The sequence below is a fragment of the Pelodiscus sinensis genome, chromosome 4, assembly GCF_052426305.1.
Source record: "Pelodiscus sinensis isolate ZL-2025 chromosome 4, ASM5242630v1, whole genome shotgun sequence".
Classification (NCBI taxonomy): domain Eukaryota; kingdom Metazoa; phylum Chordata; order Testudines; family Trionychidae; genus Pelodiscus; species Pelodiscus sinensis.
The window spans coordinates 45,016,638-45,034,962 of NC_143055.1; the positions used below are offsets into that span (position 1 = coordinate 45,016,638).

General features: G+C 38.7%; 1 protein-coding gene across 14 annotated transcripts in view; it reads left to right on the forward strand.

The window, feature by feature from the left end:
* Positions 1-18,325, forward strand: part of LIMCH1 (LIM and calponin homology domains 1) — a 281,384-nt gene that overhangs the window by 202,872 nt on the left and 60,187 nt on the right. For all 14 annotated transcript variants that reach the window (XM_006111913.4, XM_075930517.2, XM_075930518.2 and 11 more), the window contains 5 exons: positions 450-716; positions 1,700-1,735; positions 8,426-8,552; positions 11,479-11,636; positions 13,455-13,863. In XM_006111913.4, coding sequence (XP_006111975.3) covers positions 450-716; positions 1,700-1,735; positions 8,426-8,552; positions 11,479-11,636; positions 13,455-13,863 — 997 coding nt within the window. The remainder of the gene's footprint in view (positions 1-449; positions 717-1,699; positions 1,736-8,425; positions 8,553-11,478; positions 11,637-13,454; positions 13,864-18,325) is intronic.

The following is an 18,325-nucleotide window of genomic DNA, read 5'->3' on the forward strand; positions in this document are numbered from 1 at the left end:
GCTTTAGATGGTTAAAATGCAAAGATGGTGATTGAAAGGGAAAAGATACACAATGGCTGCATCATTGTCTAGATTCTATCCTGAGAGTCCATTTCCCTGGTCCTGTATCTAGCTAGGATGGGAAAGGCTTGTCCCCCTGAGTGGATACAGAGTAATTTGAGTTTGAGAGAACCTGGTGCTGATGTAGCTTAATTAAAATAAATGGTGGTAAGTCAGGTTTACATCTTTGAATGAAGCAAAGAAGGCTGAAGTTCCTTCTAGGTTGGTGTAGCAGACTTAGTTCTTACCTCACTCTCAAAATTCCACTCTGCATGCCAATAATACCTTTAGCTTGTAAATTCTATCTGATACTTCCTGGCTCGTTGGGATATGTGACAGTATCATATATGTGTGTATAGAATAAACCACTTCTCCTAATAATAAACTAAAATTTTAAATTGCTTCCTTAGCACAACCACTGCCACCGGCTCGTTCACATCTGAAAAGTGTCCACAAATCTGTGCTAACAGTCCCCAGAGACTGGCAGTGCAGCCTCTGAACAGAGAAGAAAAAGAACAAGATAGACAACATCTCCCTGATACAGGACAAGATGTGGCTTCCACTGTCCACATGAGTAATCATAATCTTGATCAAATTCACCCAGATCAAACTTCACAGCTTCAGGAAGTTCCTGCGAGAAATAAAATATTATCTTCGTGCAGAGATGAACTGCAAACGTGAGCTCTTTACTATGTGAATCACAGCTTCTATTGTGCAGCCCTCTGTGTCCTGTTAAGAGTGTGTGCACACTACAGAATTTAGGTTTTGCACTTGCCTGGCTTATTTTAGTGTGGACTGCAAACACTGTGTCTCAGTAATGTACTCTTTTGAAACTAATAAAATAGTTGCAAGTGCGGCATTGATTTATTTTCTATAGACAATAGAAGAAGATATTTGACTATTGAAAGTGTAAAATACCAACAACAACAAAAACCCAAAAAACCAAAACCTTGTGAAAAAGATTTGGAAGCAGTTTTGTCTGAAGTTTCCAGAAAAAGCAAGATACTGAAATTTTTAGACTTGTATATTTTGCTTTTTCTTGAATAGAAAGTGAATCTGGTAAGGATGCTGATTGGTATTCTGGATATTCTTCCATGATCAAAAGAAATACAAATGTCATATGCATGAGTCTAATAGCAAAGTATGGTGCACTTTTGTGAATAACACTGGCATATGTTGTGTCTAAATTCGAAGGATGAACTTTTTCTCTTGTGAAAAAGTGTGGAGATTTGCCTCTCTCATTGTGCATGATGCTTTTTTTGCCAGTTTTCAGTACTGATGATTTTGAACACCTGTATTATGGAATGTTTTAGCAGAGTTTGTATGTCTAGATTAATTGCATGTATCTGTAATACAATATTTAACATAATACTATAGTCTCCAGCAGGTGCTACTTTCTACAAACAATATCACATTGTATTTCACCACAGTTTTTATATTTTGGAAAAAAGTGGTTTTGTTTTTACATAGTTTCCTAAATGTGATTGGGTAAGTCCCATTTGTAATTTGTATAACCTCAGCGTGCCATATTTCTTTTTCAGCCCACTTGATTGATGAAGAGGTTTGGGGTTCAAATTAAAATTGCCCAGTGGTATGGCTTTGATTGCAATTGATACTTCATGTTTGTACCAAACGTCTAATTTTATATTTGGTCTTGTAGATTCGGCCACAGAACTGCTGTGTCTGATGACGCAGAGTAAGTTGTCTTACGCTCACAGGGTTGCTTTAAATAAGTTAAAGTGCATGCTTTTTATACTTAATACTAATTTCAAAAGCAGTTGATGCATTATTATTTTGATGCATTCTGACACATAAATGTTTCAGAAAAGCACTTAAAAGCGGAATGCAATATGTGTTTATATTGCAGGAAAGAACTAAAAATAACAGCATTACACTGCTATGCAGCTGCTGCTTTAAAAAACTTGGGGTGTTTTTTGGTTTTTTTGTGTGTGTGTGGGTTTGGAACATTTCAAATCCACTACTAGTAAAGGAAGTTAGAACTAGATCTCAGAAACGTCTTGGGAAGTTTTGATTCTGGATTGGTAAACTGACGAGTCAGCTATGTAGCTTGACTGGTTGAAAAATAAAATAAAAAGTAGTGTAAATTAAGTTGTTTGGTAACCTCCAAATATTAATTAGGAAAGTAAATCTTTAAATTGCTTATTAGTCATGCAAAAACCATCTCTTTAAATCATCCAGGTTGGGCCTATTCATAACCTATGCAACTTCACTGGATTCCCCATTCCCATACTTTGAGATTTTTCTTAATTTAAGGCTAGAACTATGATGTAGAGATGTGTTGCTTAGAAGAAAACTCACTTACCTTTTTTTGTTTGGGATTAAAATATAATTTAAAAAATAAGTTAAGTGAAAAGTGTAGTTACTTATCACCTCTCTTATGAAATTCTCTGATGTGCTGAGGGTCATATCTCACAGAATCATTAGTGTTCATATGTATGAGTAACATGGGAGTAGTCAGAGGACCAGATGATATTTGACAATCCTTGTGATGCCATGTCAGGGCAACAGATGGGTGCCTCGTCCCCCTCAAAAGAGAATCTCCATCCACCACTGTTCTTTGCTTTCTCCTAAAAGTGGTAACTGCAAACCTCCTAGCCTTGGGGTACGTAGTTTCTTCTCCTTCACCTCAAAGGATGGTTCCTCATTGCTCATTGCCAGGGCAGCATATCGGTCTTCCGTCACCATGTTGGATGGGTTGGGAGCAAGGGTGAGGCACTGCCTGTTGCCAAAAGTAACCAGCTGCCAACATCCTCCCTGTGACAGAGCCATATTCTCCTCCCCCAGTGGGTTGATAGTAGTTCTGGATAGCTTCCTCAGCATTCAATGTCTCCATGTGAATACTCTTGAGGAATGCCTTGTGGGCCCAGATGTTCCTCAGCCTATCCATCTCCTTCTGTAGTTCTCCCACCTGCTTCCTGAGAGTTTCCACCAGCAGGCATCTTTCCCACTGAATGGTCCCCCCAGCCTAGTTTTAAAACCTTCATAAAGGTGTCCTGTGAAGGTTTTATTGGCATGGGATTGAGAAGGAAATTGGAAATAGCAAAGTTATGAGTGAATTTTGCTGTTCGTTCCAATCTCGTGCAGATAAAAATCCTTTAACCTTTACTATCATCCATTCTGAACATGCCAAATTTTATTTTACCAGTATTTTAAGAGATTATTATTATTTTATTATTATTATTTTTATTTTATTGCATCCTTCCACCTGTAAGCTAAAGGTCTTGGCTGGCAGGAAACCAACAATAAGGTCGCAGAGGGAGGAATAAAACAAACTAATACATACAAAACAATTTTGGAAGTTGCATAAATGCACTTTTCTAAACATAGAAATGCCACAGGTTTTAAGCCCCATTACCTTGAGACATGCCAGGGAAGCAAGTGCTTTGTGTCCATGTGGGAAGCTGGAAACTCTCCTTCTAGTAGCATAAAAACTCCTTTTTCTAGATCTGATGGGTCATATGCTTATTGGATAGTTGAGTAACCACTCAACTAGTCACCACCCTTTGCTGCCTCTATCAAATAGAGGCAGCGGGGGGAGGGAGGGGCCGAGGAAGGAGGGAGAGCAAGATCTGGCAGCAGCCCCTGTCCGTGGCCAACCCTGGCCACTGTGAACACGGGCTACTTGGTGACACTAGCTCCTGTTCGCGGCAGACAGTCTGCTGGACTCAGCACGAGCCGGGACCGAGCATTCCCAGCTCACGCTGATCACTGCACCTCTGCATTTTAAATGTAGTAAGAGCCCAGCAGCTCTTACTACATTTAAATGCAGAGCTGCAACACTGGTGATTCCGGAATCGGCTCCTGGAGCTACCTCCACTGCGGCTCTGCACAGCAGCACTTATCAACTAATTGTATAGTTGATAGAAATTGTATCAACTATACAATTAGCCAGATAATCACATTTTAATGTGCTTAGTTTATCTTGACCTTCCTAACTGCCCCACAAAGGCTGTAGGAAGGACAATAAAGCTCAGGCGGTTGATATTCTCTCTGGCTACATCTACACTGGCACCCTTTTCCGGAAATGCTTAAAACGGAACAGTTTTCCATTATAAGTATTTCCGGTAAAAGCATATCTACATTGGCAGGATGCTTTTCCGGAAAAGCATTTTTTCCGGAAAAGTGTCCATGGCCAATGTAGACACGCTTTTCTGCAAAAAAGCCCCGATCATCATTTTCGTGATCGGGGCTTTTTTGCAGAAAAGACTACTGTGCTGTCTACACTGGCCCTTTTCCAGAACAGTTTTTCCAGAAAAGGACTTTTGCCCGAACGGGAGCAGCATAGTTTTTCCGGAGAAACACTGATAATTTTACAGTAGCTCGTCATTGCTTTTCCGGAAAAGCAAGCGGCCAGTGTAGACAGCTCGCAGCTTATTCCGGAAAAGAGGCTGCTTTTCCGGAATAAGTGGCCCAGTGTACACACAGCCTCTGAGTGTGTCAGTACTGCAGTTGAAAATCCATGGCTGGCCTGTCCCAGATGATTCAGGTTTTGTAGGGCAGAGGCTACGGGGCTATTTAATTACAGGATAGAACTTTTCTGAGCTCCGGATGTCTCCCTATTACCTTGTAGGTTCCTAGTGCCTGGGCTCCAGCACAAGCCCAGAACTGCAATGAGACTGTGAGCCTCAGTCAACTGGCATGCACCAGTCCTGGTGTTTAATTGCAGTATGGACATACCCTCTGTGAAGACCATGTGTTGTGTTTCTTGAGAAACCACCAATGCTAGTAAAGGCCCTGATAGTTCAGCTCCATTAAGAACTGCCAAGGAGTTAGGGATGCTAGAACAGCTCTGGGGCGAAGGGCTATCTTTTGATGCACCAGTCTCCTATAGTCTTGCTGGGTTTTGGGCTGGAATCACAGAGGTTAGCATCATCCCCACTGGAATGGTTTGGGGGAAATTCAGTGAGGGGATATTCCTAGAGTTTCACTCTTCTAATGGAGGAGTTGCTCTGAGCTCTTGACAAGCTCGTTCTCATTCTCTTTCACTTCTCCCTCTCTCCTCTTTCCCAGAGACTGGAATTCCCTTCCCCAGGTGCTCTAGCCTTTTTTTTTCCCTCCTCCCCAGATTTATTCTGCCTATAACTTGATCCACAGTGGAGAAGTGCAGCCTGTTTCAGGATAGGAGGAGAAAGTGTGTGCTTCTCTGCTTCTTCCACTTCCCTCCCACCCCTTGCAGGCTTTCCTGGCTCCAGCAGCTCCTAAATTGCTTGATACCAACTGAAGAAGTGGGAGAGACTCCAAGAATAGTTTGGTCCTGTATTAAATGGTGAAGAGTAGTAATATCAGTATAGTGTTCATTTTAAGTGTGCAGGCATTAGAGCCTTCAGATTTTGGCTGTAAGGAAGAAGTTGGTAAAGGTATGTCTATATTTAAATTGCTACAGCAACATTGCTGCATCACTGTAGTGCTTCAGTGTAGACACTACCTATACTGACAGAAGGGTAATCCATAGGTAATCTACCTCCATGAGGGATAGTAGCTACGTCGAAGAGAGAATTCTTCCATTGCACTAGTGCTGTGTGCACCAGTGGGTAGGTCAGTGTATCTACATCATTTCAGGGGTGTGGATTTGGTTTTAGGTTTATGCTTCACCATGAACCTGACAGGCCCATGTGAGCAGAGATGTAGTTGTTTACTTCAGTTTAACTCTCTGCTGTGTAGCTCACTTTATCTTTAAAAAAAAAAAGTGAGTTAGTCTTGACATGTCTATAAAATGTTAATGAAGCCACATGAGCGTCCTGTCTGCATGTTTCTAATAGTCATTTTCTTTCTCATAAAAAGTAGTTATTCACCATATTCATTAAATGCTATCCTATGAAGTCATTGGGTTTGTTTTACTAGGTTTACGATGATTCTGAAATAGCTATTTCAGAACTTTATTTGTGTTTGGGCTCCTTCGAAACAGATGAAAAAAATGTGGTACCATTCTCAATAACAACTCTAAATTAGGAGAAGAGCCTAACAGGCTTGAAAATCAGTGACGTCAGTGCTAGGATATAGCCCACTCGAAAATGTGTAGTCTAGGCAAGCTCTTAGCAGTGATATGTGCAGGACTCAGGGAGAACACCAGATGAAATAAAAAGGTCAGTCTGCTGTCACTGAATCCCAAACTTGCAAAAAGAACTTGGGATACTAGCTACAGAACTTCTTTAGTGATGGAGAACTTATGACTGTATGTACTTAATTGCATGATCCAGTGTTTTATCCTCTTTGCACCTTCTTTTCCCCTTATTCTCTCTCCAGCACACAGTTGCATAGCAGCCTGCAGTTAGCCTAGCTCCATCTAATAGAGGATTGAATAGAAAACATCACCTATTATGATTGGTGTTTGTTTATTTTTAGGCGGTGGTGTTATTTTTTAATTATAAAAGTGGATAAAAATGCTATGAGGATTTTTTTTATTAGGCTCTTCCCTAACGGCCTTTTCCGCTGATGAGAGAAAAATAGTTGTATCTTTGGGCAGTAGCTCATGGTTCTGGTTTTTTTTTCCTTGCTCTCCAAGTTGCTCTTCATAGGCAGAGAAGATAATTTATGGGGAATAAACAGTTTTATTTAAAGCCATTATGTGTGGTGGTGTTAGAGCAGGTCACAATACCTTGAAACGCAGCTCCATCATAATTCTCTCTAGAACATGACTAATTCTGGGAAGGAAGTTTAGCTTCTCCGCTGTGTCTCCCTATGTAACTTGTTACAGGACTTAATTCCCAAGTGCTGTATGACAGAGAAGCTGGCAGAGTTAGATACTGTTGGCAAGGGGCAATTGGAATGATATTCAGGCATTGGGGGGGGGGGATGCTTTTTACTCCTCTGAATGAGAATTATTCTGTGTCTGTGGGACTTTGGAGGCTTATAAAACTCCTTTGAACCACTTGCCACGGATTGCTAATTTCTGTTATCTAAGCCTTCACAAACTTGTTAAATGTAGTTGAGGTAACAGGATTTCCATGTTAAAATTAAAAAAAATCATCCACATTCCAAATTAATTTTATGAAATATCCCTTAGTGCATGGCATTTATTTAGTTAGTTAAATAAAAGAAGCCAATCAACCTTGTAGCCTTTTTTTATTTTAGTCTTTAATGGTGCTCCATTCCTGAGTAACACAACTCTGAAATTATAATCTGTTGAGGAATTAGTAGTAGGGTTTCTGCTTAGCTCTGTGCCTTTTCAAAATCTTTATGCTTGCTGTATGTAACTAAGGGTTATATAGTATGTTCTATGTTCTGTGTCTATGGGTAACTTCTGGTGTGCTCTCTGAATGAATCAATGGAAGACTATAAAAACATTTATGTATTTTTTCATTAGAAAAGGTTAATTTACATGTTGGTTCTTCAGATATAGATTTGAGCTAAATCTACGTCCACACAACAGCCTTCATTTCTGAATTTGTAGTCTGTTTTAAAGACTGAATACATGGATAACTCTGTGCACTGTTGCCTGCCATTTTAACCATGTTATCTTCACTGTGCTTCTGCTGCTGATTGACTCATTCTAGCTATAGATGAGTTTTTCTGACTAATGCTTTGGCATTACTTCATGGAATCCCCTGCATGGCTTACTGTTTTAATGGCACAAATGAGGTAGTATTTTGCAAGTACCAGGCACTGCAAAGAAAACCTCACAACTTAGTATCTTCATGTGAATGTGTTTAAATAAAATTGCTATACTGTATTATATGAGGTACTATATTCTGTAATTGTGACCTTTTAACTCTCCAAAGAACAAAAATATAAAGAAATAGTTGTGAATCAGATCATGACTGTTATTGTACAGTGTTATGCCTTTTCTTTGTTAGAACAGATCTATTAATAGCTCATTGCTGATAAAATTGTGGTTCTCCATGGAAAGCAAATTATAACATGACCATTCATACTTCATGCACTTTGCAAGGCAGACTCTCACCGCTTATTTACCATTGTCATTTAACTTGCAACACTGCCTATAATACTGTACCTCTCAAACCTCTCTTGTTTTGTTATAAAATAAAATCCAACCTCTGCTACACAGAGAGAAATCAGAGGTGTCTTCTCAAAAGTGATGCAGGGAGAGAGCTTCGGAAAGTTCTGCATTTTAAATCTGAGTAGACCTTCTCAAATTTTTAAATCATATTAATGGAAGACAAGTGACAACGGAAAGGAAAAGTTGCTATCTAGTATTAAAAACAAGGGATAATTGAGAAAGGTGGTGCTAATGTGCCTGCATTTGTACATAGAACTCATGTGGATACCAATAAATTCTTTTGAAATACTCTGATTTTTGGAAGCTTCCACAGAAAGATGTATTTGATTTTGTTCTAGCACCTTTATGTGGGCTGCATTTAAAATGAGTATAAACTAATGATTGGTTTATTGTTCATCCTTTATTTAGGAGTGTGAGTATGTTTGACATGCGGTGTGAAGATGAAGCTGTGATGCAGCCGCACAGCAAGGCTCGCCATGAAAAACTACAGCATATTCACAACCAACTGAAAGAGGATGAGGATAGATGGCAAGATGTGAGTAAAGAAAAATGTCACTTCTAAAACATGCAAGAACAAACATTCTCACCAGTTAGGTATAAAATTAGACTGTTTAAATGCAGATTCGCTGGGTAAGTGTCTTCAACAAAACAATCTGGAGTGAGGGTTTTCAAGATTAGGATTACCACTAAGCATAAAAGCCTGAATTTCACCCGGCATTGGATGACGTGAGGCTTTTTCTAATTGTTCTGATTGAAAAAACTGCTCTTCCTTCCTGGGAAGCTCTGGAAAATGCTGTGGCTAGGAATAGTTCTGCTTGTGCTCTTATGTTTTTCTGAAGCAAAAATTCTTGCTCAATCCATTAACAACAAAAAGTAAAACTGAACAATACAGAAGGACTCCAGGAAAGGCACAATCCTAATTAAATCTGAATTAATGAAGTGTTATACTTATATTGTCACAGAAAATATAATGGTGGATGATTAACATTTTCAAATTCAATGCTAGGCAACAAAGTTACCCCCAATTTTTATTCACTTAAAATGGAATGCTTCCCAACATAAAACACTCCCTCTGAGCACTCTCATTATTGGTGCTGAATTTCGCAATTCTCTGTAAATAGCAGCTCCTGTTTATTTGTATCCTGGACCCTTTACTCCATTCATCTGAAGAAGTGGGTTGTGCCCACAAAAGCTTATGATACCATCTACCTTTTTTTTTGTTAGTCTCTAAGGTGCTGCAGAACTATTTGTTGTTTAAGTTTTTTCAGTTACAGGCTAACACTGCTACCTCTCTGAGACTGTAAATGCAGATGTTCAAGAAAGTGTTGAAACAGGGTATAAGCAAATGAACCACAAAAAGTTTAATATATATTCACTTTAGAAGCACTAGTTGTAAATGATATTTTAATAACCCCGTTTTAAAGATTTTTTTCATTGTAAAGAAATAGTTACAGTAACGTCCAAAGAGAGAGAACTATTTTTAAACATTTGAGAGGCTGCTTTTAGTAAAAGTTTAATAAATACTAAAAAAGTTAATAAAACTAAGAATTGATTATGCTATAGTGCAATATATGCAGCATAGTAATTGCCTACTGGTGTAATGTTTGTGTAAGTCCATAACAACTGTGGTCACCCCATACATATTTTTTTCCTTTTGAGTTGTATTTTGTTATTTGAGAAGTTTTGGGACTCTTACTGCTAAAATACAAAGCACTCTCAGCTACTGCATTATGAATTTCCTGGACCATCTCTTGATACTGCAGACTATAGCTGTAATATCTGATAAGAACTACTATAAATTCCCTTATTTGGTGTTCTGGCACCCTAACAACAGCTTTATGGAAAGGACATTGTTTGTATTCATGGTGGGTTATTGTTCTTGATGAATCCACTTGCTAGTATATGTCCAGGTAGTAGTTTGCAAGTGATTAGCAGTTTCATAGGTTTCAATTGAATTCTTTCTGGTTCTGCTTATTTGAAATAAGAAAGCTTAAAACAAATTATATCCATTTTTCTCAGTTGCAAAAAGAGGAGGTGGTTTATGTTGTGAAATTTGCTAATGGAAAAACTAATGTCTAAAGAGGCAGTACTTACTTATCTACTTCCAATAAAGGTTTTCCTGCTTTAACACAAATTATTAGTAGAAGGAAAAATGAGAGGTCCCTCATTTTGAAGAAAGGGATTCTAGACTGATATATGTGTGTCACATGAAGAACTGCTTTAATGAGCCTTCCCTTTAGTATAACTTGAATTTCTTGCTGACTTTGAGCTAAATTAAAAGTAACAATGTATATTCTTGTTTTTAATAAGGTAAATTATGCTTACAGTTTACTTATGCTGATAGTTTACTGATAAATTCAGTTAAAATATTTCTGGACTGAAGTGCCATTTTGAAAACTGTGTAGTTCATGAAATAATGTTTGAATCAAGTATCTCCGTAGTAATGCTGTTATTCTTCTAAGATATAACTTGCTAAAACCATTTGAAATATGTTCTGTATACTAATTTTGTAATGGTATTAAACTACTTGTCAAAGTGACTGATATGTCCATCCTTTTGTTTATGTATGAATATCAAACAGTTTTCTTAAAGTTTGGCTGTGTAATATTTGGCTACATCATAGTTTTATAGCTTTTGGAACATTGCCTTATTGATTTTAAAGTGTTGGTGACATTCTAGTATCTAATCTAGGGACAGATATTCCCTAGTCCCCAGTGGCCACAAAAAGCTCTGAATTCATGAACTAAACAGGGTACAAGGAACATATGACACAGATTGTGTTCTGTGTGGGTTTTGCCACCTAGTGTATAGCTACTTTGGTCAGAAAAGAATGGAAGAATTAGTGGATTTTCAGAGTTGTGGATCTATTAACCAATGTGTAGGCTGCAATTAGGGGTAGAAGAACAGCTACGCTGACCTCCAGTGATGCAGGAGAAGGATTTTACCCTTTTGATCCACTGATTTCTACCCTCCAGTGCTCATTCTTTACCAGATCTATTTACTCTGTCATGCTGTAGGGGTCAGGGTTTCCCCCATAGTCATTAGGCCTAAACTAACAGTCAGTCATCTTTGGATAACTGGATTTCTCAAGCTTTCAATTTCAGTACTGCAGCAACAGAAAGTCAGAATAGGTCCATCACAAAACAAAGATAGTGATGCTGCCAGTTCATTTTTTCCCGTTGGGCAAGATTTGGAAACTACAGTGAAACCCACTGACCGAAATAGGCAACTGATTTTGTAGATTTTGTGGAAAATATAATTTCCTTTCTCACTTCTTATAGTTTACTTTTGGCTGTTTAGGTACGTGAAATCAGTCTACAGCTAAAGTCATTCAGTTATTGAGAAGTTAACTATCATTGGGGGTATTCCACTATTGGTTAAGTAACAGCTTTACAGCAGGTAATTTCTGTAACTGGTGTTATAAAGCTCTGAATATGCACCTCTCTTCCTTTTTGATATAGGATCTGGCACGGTGGAAAAGTCGCAGAAGAAGTGCTTCACAGGACCTAATTAAAAAAGAAGCAGAGAGAAAGAAGATGGAAAGATTATTGAGTTGTGGTGATGGAACAAGTGAGCGAAGGAAAAGCATCAAGACTTATAGAGAAATTGTGGAGGAAAAGTAGGTTGTTCTGCTGAAATGCAGTTGCATACTTGAGAATACTGTGTGCTTTGAGTGTTTTGTGTTGCTGTTGCTCTGCTGTAGTGGGGACATTATGCCTGGGAAAGAAATGTGGTACTCCTACTTGTCATGATTATGAGCGTTAGCCAGCAGCCTGGGGATTAAGGAGTTAACTACACCAAGCCAGGTGGAGTGACCAGTAGGAATGTAGGTGGGACTTTCAAACTGGGACAAAGGAATTTGGGTTTTTTCCTTTCTCCCTTTTGTCTCAGTTTGAAAGTCCCACCTATATTCCTACTGGTCACTCCACCTGGCTAGGTGTAGTTAACCCTTAATCCCCAGGCTGCTGGCTAACCCTCATAATCATGACATCTCCAAGACACCATTCTTCATTTTCTGTAAGTAGGTAGTTTAGGTAGTTTCGTTAGGCTTTATTGTTTTAAGGGTTGGATATGGGATCTGAGATCTGGCACTGTTTAAAAGATGTTTTGGCTTTTCTTTGTAACTAAGTTCTAGGCCCATGGAGTTTCTCCATGAGTATATTTTGTTACCTTCCATTTTGTCATTATGCTTGCAAAAGGAATATTGTTGTAATAATAAAAATTCTTTCTTTTCTTTTTATTAACCTGGCATTGGTTAATTGTGTGCCCTGATTTTTATTTTAGGGGTGAGATTTCCCAAATGATCTTTCCCCTGATTTCTTTATCAACATTTGGGTGGTGGCAGTGGAAGTTTCATTCCCAAGATCTAGGTTTTTAAGATTTTGGGGGAAGTTTTATACCGAAGCCTGGTAGATAAGGCTTTGGGGTACACTTGCTGGCCTTCACTTCTACATTTATCATGCCAGAGTGGGGAAGGAGCCATGACACTACTGTTAAACATAATCATTGTAGTATGGCTTTTAAAGGAGAATTTATCCCAATTTCTCTTAGGCTTCATGCACATGAGTAACTCTGTGTTAATCGTTGCATAAAAAACTTAAAAAAAATAACGAATAGTCTTGCAGTACTTTAGAGACTAACAAAAAATGTAGTTGGTATCATGAGCTTTTGTGGGCACAACCCACTTCTTCAGATGAATGGAGTTAAGGGGTCCAGTTTCCAAATAAATAGCGGGGGTGGGGGAAAGGAAAAATAAGGGGGAGAAAGGGGCGGAATTGTCAATTGGAGTGTCCATGCTAAATGAAGCTGATAGAGTGGGTACTAAGTGTTCTTATGTATCCTGTGCTTGTTTTTTTTTATGCCATTAGGATGTGGAATGTAGTGGGCCATCTATGCAAGGTCTTTGTTTAGACCTCTATTGCAGGTACCAAAATGTGTAAATGAAATTAAGTTCTGCAGCCTCCCTTTCAAACTAGTTTTTGAAATTCGCTTGCAATAATACGGTAACTTTGAGATCCATTAATGAGTATCCAGGCAAGTTAAAATGTTCCCCAACTGGTTTCTGTGTATTGCTATTTCAAATAACTGATTTGTGTCCATTGATTCTTTCTCATAGGGACTATCCAGTTTGGCCAGTATACATGGCAGAAGGGTTGGCACTTGATGGCATAGATCACATTGGTGGATGTGCAGTTATATGAGCCTCTGATGTGGTGGTTTTGTAGTTAGGTCCTGTGATGATGTCGCTTGTATAGATTTGTGGACAGAATTGGCACCAGAGTTGATTGCAAGGGCGGGTTCCTGGATGAATAGGATGGAGGTGTGCTGCTGTGTGGTTGCTAGAAAGAATTTGTTTGAGGTTAGGGGGTTGTCTTTAGGCGAGGATTGGCCTGTATATCTTCACATAGTAATTTTTCCTCTGTTGCCTCTCACACAGAGAGAAAAGAGAAAAGGAGCTGCATGAGGCCTACAAGAATGCTAGGTCACGTGAGGAGGCAGAGAGCATTCTCCAACAATACATTGAAAGGTTTACCATTAGTGAAGCTGTTCTTGAACGTTTGGAGATGCCAAAAATTCTGGAAAGAAGCCATTCAATGGAGCCAAATTCATCATCACCGCCGAAGGACCCAAATCCTATGCGATACTTAAGACAACAATCGCTGCCTCCTCCAAAATACACTGCCATGATTGAAGCAACCATTGTTTCCACCAATGATTCTGAAACCAGCATTTCAACAGGCCAAACATCTCCAACCAAAACTGTTGTCTCCAAGGCTGTGCCTATGCTGACACCCAAGCCTTACTCACAACCCAAAAACACACAGCAGGTCTTGAAAACATTTAAGGTAGGATGACTTATACTGTTCAAAGTCAATTAAATGTCAAAGGAACACCAACATAAATTATATGAATTCATAAATGTGAAAGGCTGTCATAAATCACGTGAATTCATAAATGAGAAAGACTGTTTAGGTTTAAGGAATATGGAGAGCAACATACCCATAATTACAAAATTCATCATTTAGTTTTCTTGTGGTAAGAGAGACAATGAATGGATGATGCTGGCAGCTGTGCCTATAATCAAGGTAGCCTCACACTTTCATCCTAAGACCCTGCTTTTCAGTTGCTTCAGTCTGAAATTTTCCATGTCTAATGAGTGCCTCAGGCTAATTTTTTTTTTTTTAATTTCAACCAAAATGGTTTCCGAGGCTAGAAAATCATACGCTATTTTGTCCGTGTTAAAAAAAACCCAAACAGAACAAAAACAACAAACAAGCTCTGGCAGACTTTTTTTGGATAGCACAAGCACTGCCAAGATTGGAGCTGGAACTTGAAATATGGCCCAGGAGATAGCCTTTGTGTCATGAATATTCCTTTTCCTGTCCCTGGGAAAATCTACCCAAATTTAACTAAGTTATAAGCCTTTTAAATATCATGGTTCACACATACTTGGAGATTGGCTGTGAGGAAAATAAGTCTAGGACTAAGAGCTGGGGTGGATAAGAGTCAAGACTGAGACAGTAACATGTTAGAGGAAATAGAGCAGCAGGGTCATGCTTGGGGGGACTGGTCAGAAGAATCTGCCTATTAGAATGCATTTCCCTCTGGAGCCTGGGATTGAATCCATTCCATTTATGAGTCTTGTCATTCCTCTGTAGTCAGCAAGTGTCTGTGAAACCCATTGGCCAAGTGTTCCATGCCCCTCTACTACTGGAGGATGGCAAACCTCTTACTGCTACCAGTTAAAACAAAAAACAGGACAATGTAGCACTTTAAAGACTAACAAGATGGTTTAATAGGTGATGAGCTTTCGTGGGCCAGACCCACTTCCTCAGATCAAATAGTGGAAGAAAATAGTCACAACCATATATACCAAAGGATACAATTAAAAAAATGAACACACATGAAAAGGACAAATCAAGTTTCAGAACAGAAGGGGGGGGGAGGTAAATGTCTGTGAGCTAATGATATTAGAGGTGATAATTGGGGAAGCTATCTTTGTAATGGGTAAGATAACTAGAGTCTTTGTTAAGACCCCGGCGTAAAGTGTCGAATTTTAGCATGAATAACAGTTCAGAGGATTCTCTTTCAAGTGTAGTCTTAAAAGGCTTTTGAAGCAGGATGCAGGTAATTAAGTCGTTGAGACAATGTCCTTTCTGGTTGAAATGCCCTTCTACTCTAATCCTAAATTAGTTCCCTATAATTAAATAAAAATATTTTTTCCTGTCCTCCTTAACTCACATGATGTGTAATATACTATACAAGCAACTCCTTACCCTAAATTAGCATATTTCTTTCTCTCCTCCTCTTTCTTGTATGATGCCATCTGCTTCGGCATTCGTCTTGTACCATTTCCGTTGTAATTTCCCTGTAACAGAGATTGCCTTTACTTCATGTATAAAGCACAATATGTTCCTATGATGCTATATTTTATATCTTGAAATATATTGTTCTGGTGTTTACTTCTCACTGGTTCAAGTTAATTTTCTGAAATATAAAACCTGTAGCTCCATTTCTCCTGGATTGACTTGAATTTTACAGCTCTTATTGAATGACACACGGATCTTTCTCTGGCTTTAGATCCTGACTATTTAAAACAAATCCACAGAAAAATATAAAGAAGTAATTGTACCTGGACAGACTAAAGAGAACACACGTAGTCTGCTCAGAGTGTAGCTGCTTGCGTTACGCGGGACAGTGTGATTTATCACAGTAAGAATTATCCCCAAAAGAATTGTTACACAGTTACTTTACCCTGTTTAAATGAAAATGCTGATATATTTATGATGCTTTGCTATGATGACAGTGTGTTGACTAGCTCCAGATCAAGAGGAAGAGAATATGTTTGCTTAACTCTGCAACCAGGGCATCTGTTCTGATCATTCAAGCATTTGCTTTCTCTCCCTGTGTAAATAGAAAAAATGTTTTAGTCTAAACAGAGACATGAAAATGGATGGGTTAACCAGCCAGTATTTTTCTGGCTCTTATTTTTAAAAGCTTTCATGGCCTGTCTGGTAGATAATGCATCAAAATCCCACAGGACTTGTGTGTTCAAGACCTGCCAACATTTGTATTCAGAATTAAACTGTGAGTAGTAATGACTTGGGCAGAGGATGGGGGTAGAAGGAGAGTAGTGGAATTTTTTTTTAATTGTGTAACGATAACATTTGACATGCACTCTAATGTGTGCTGTTGCTCTTTGTTTGCTGTTGCTTTTCCCCATTTAAGGGCAATTTTTGCAAGGGACTAAGCATCTTCAACTCTCATTGCCTTCCCTGGGAGTTGAGGGCACTAAGCATCTCACAAAAAATACCCATTCCCTGGTAGTGTTTGTCCTTTCATGAATTGCCCTAATATACAGAGCAAAGCCTGGGCTTGTTATGTAAACGAGAAGACAGCAGAAAGTGGAGTTTGTTCTTGGTCCAGAATTGGCTGTGAATGCCAAGTTGAATTGTATTCATGAGGGCTCTACCCAGACTGTCAACTAAAAAGGTAGACTGAGAGTAGCTTAATGGAGAAAGATTGAGAGATGAAGGAAGCTGTTATGCCACTTTAAATGTTTCAGTTTATTGAAAAGGCCTATTCCCTGTCCTTCATGATCTTTGGATCGATTTTTAATAGTATTCTAACACATAATGTTCCACGGAGTGGCTTAAATCTGAATTTCTGCTTACATACATTATTATTTATGTAGTGCTTATAGATTAGCCATCTCAAAACATTTCACATGGCCCATCCTATCTATCTCCTGTGTGGCATCAATGGGTGTACAGTAATATCTTCACCAGCAGTATAAGCCTTTGTTGCCCAGAAGTCTAATTTTCCCTCAAACACCTTTTCACTTTCTTCCCATAGTGCTCCTTATTCATGGATGGATCTCCTTTTAAAAAAAATCTGTAAAGCCACTACATTATCCTTCTTCAGATTTCTTCTTAAAACTCAATTTGTCTTCATGGCTGCAAAACTCTCGACTATAGCTAAGCAACTGACGTGCTGTGACTGCTGTTTATTATGCTGATCATAACATCATTTCACTATGTTCTTGTACTTTCCCTGTCTACCATCTCCATCTGTTGTGTCCCATCACACTTAACTTGTAAGCTCGGTTAGGGAGAGACTTTCTTTACTATAAGTGGTGGTGATTTATATGTGCATACAGTGACTTACACAATGGTGCCCTGATCCTGTCTGGACTCTTTAGGTACTACTCCAATTCAAAAATCCCATAATGGCATTAATAAATGTGGTCTTTGTTTTAAAAAAGTCATGAGCTAAAGGAAAGTCTGTGGCATGGTCAAACTAAAAGAATGTGTGGTTAGAATTAGCTTGATTCCTAATTCACTCCTCATTGTGGAGTTATGGATGGTGGGTAGGGGAACCAAAATAGCTTGAACTGTAACTTATTTACCTTGAGACTGGAAATAGCCAACTTTTCTGGTGTTTATTTTTAATAGATATTGTCTATTTGACATCTAATAAAGAAGGCAGAGTTATATGTCTCCTTTTTCTTTGGGGAACAGGGGCGGCTCTCTGGTCCCTGTCCCTAGCCTATTGGAGCTCCTTTTTTTCCCCAAATCCTTGTTTCATGGGGTTTTCTTGGTAGGGTGTGGGGTGGGGGGCTGACTGCAGCTTGTTCCCATATGAGCAGTAGGGCAACATAATACTAAGCTGAGTTTTGCTGCTTCTGACCTTTTAAACATAAAACTACTATGTGACAAAGTGAATAGTAAACTTCATATTAAAATGAGACTGGCTAGTTACATAGTGATTCATTGGTATAGTTTGTAGGTGCTTGAGCATTCTTGCCTCTCTCTGATGTTCTGCTTAAAGGATTATAGAATTCAATATAGGTATGCTTTAAAGTTTGGTGCTGTGGCTTAAAAATATATTAGGAAGCCATCTTTCCAAGTTATCCTGGTTTTTTAGAACTGTGTTCAAAATGTGTGGTATCCTTTAGGTTTTTTAATGCATTTCAGCACTTGTGAATTATGATCTACTTGAGTCTTGAAGGTCACACTTCATTAGTCTTTTTTTCTCTCACTTATGTCTCTGTGCTTTTTCTGAAACTTCCCCCTTCTTAATATTCCCTGCTTTTCCCTACTGATTGTGCCATCATCCTGATTTTATTCCCCTCTTAAACACTATTTATGTTAATACCCACAAAAGTATGTTTACAGCTTAATGGGGGAGAAAAAGAGAAATTCTGCTCTTCTTGAATTTCCTAGTGCTCCTGTCTGCCAAGTGTCCTATTTTGATTGTAAACTCCGCAGGGCAGGGACTATCTGTCATTTTGTTCAATGGACAGTG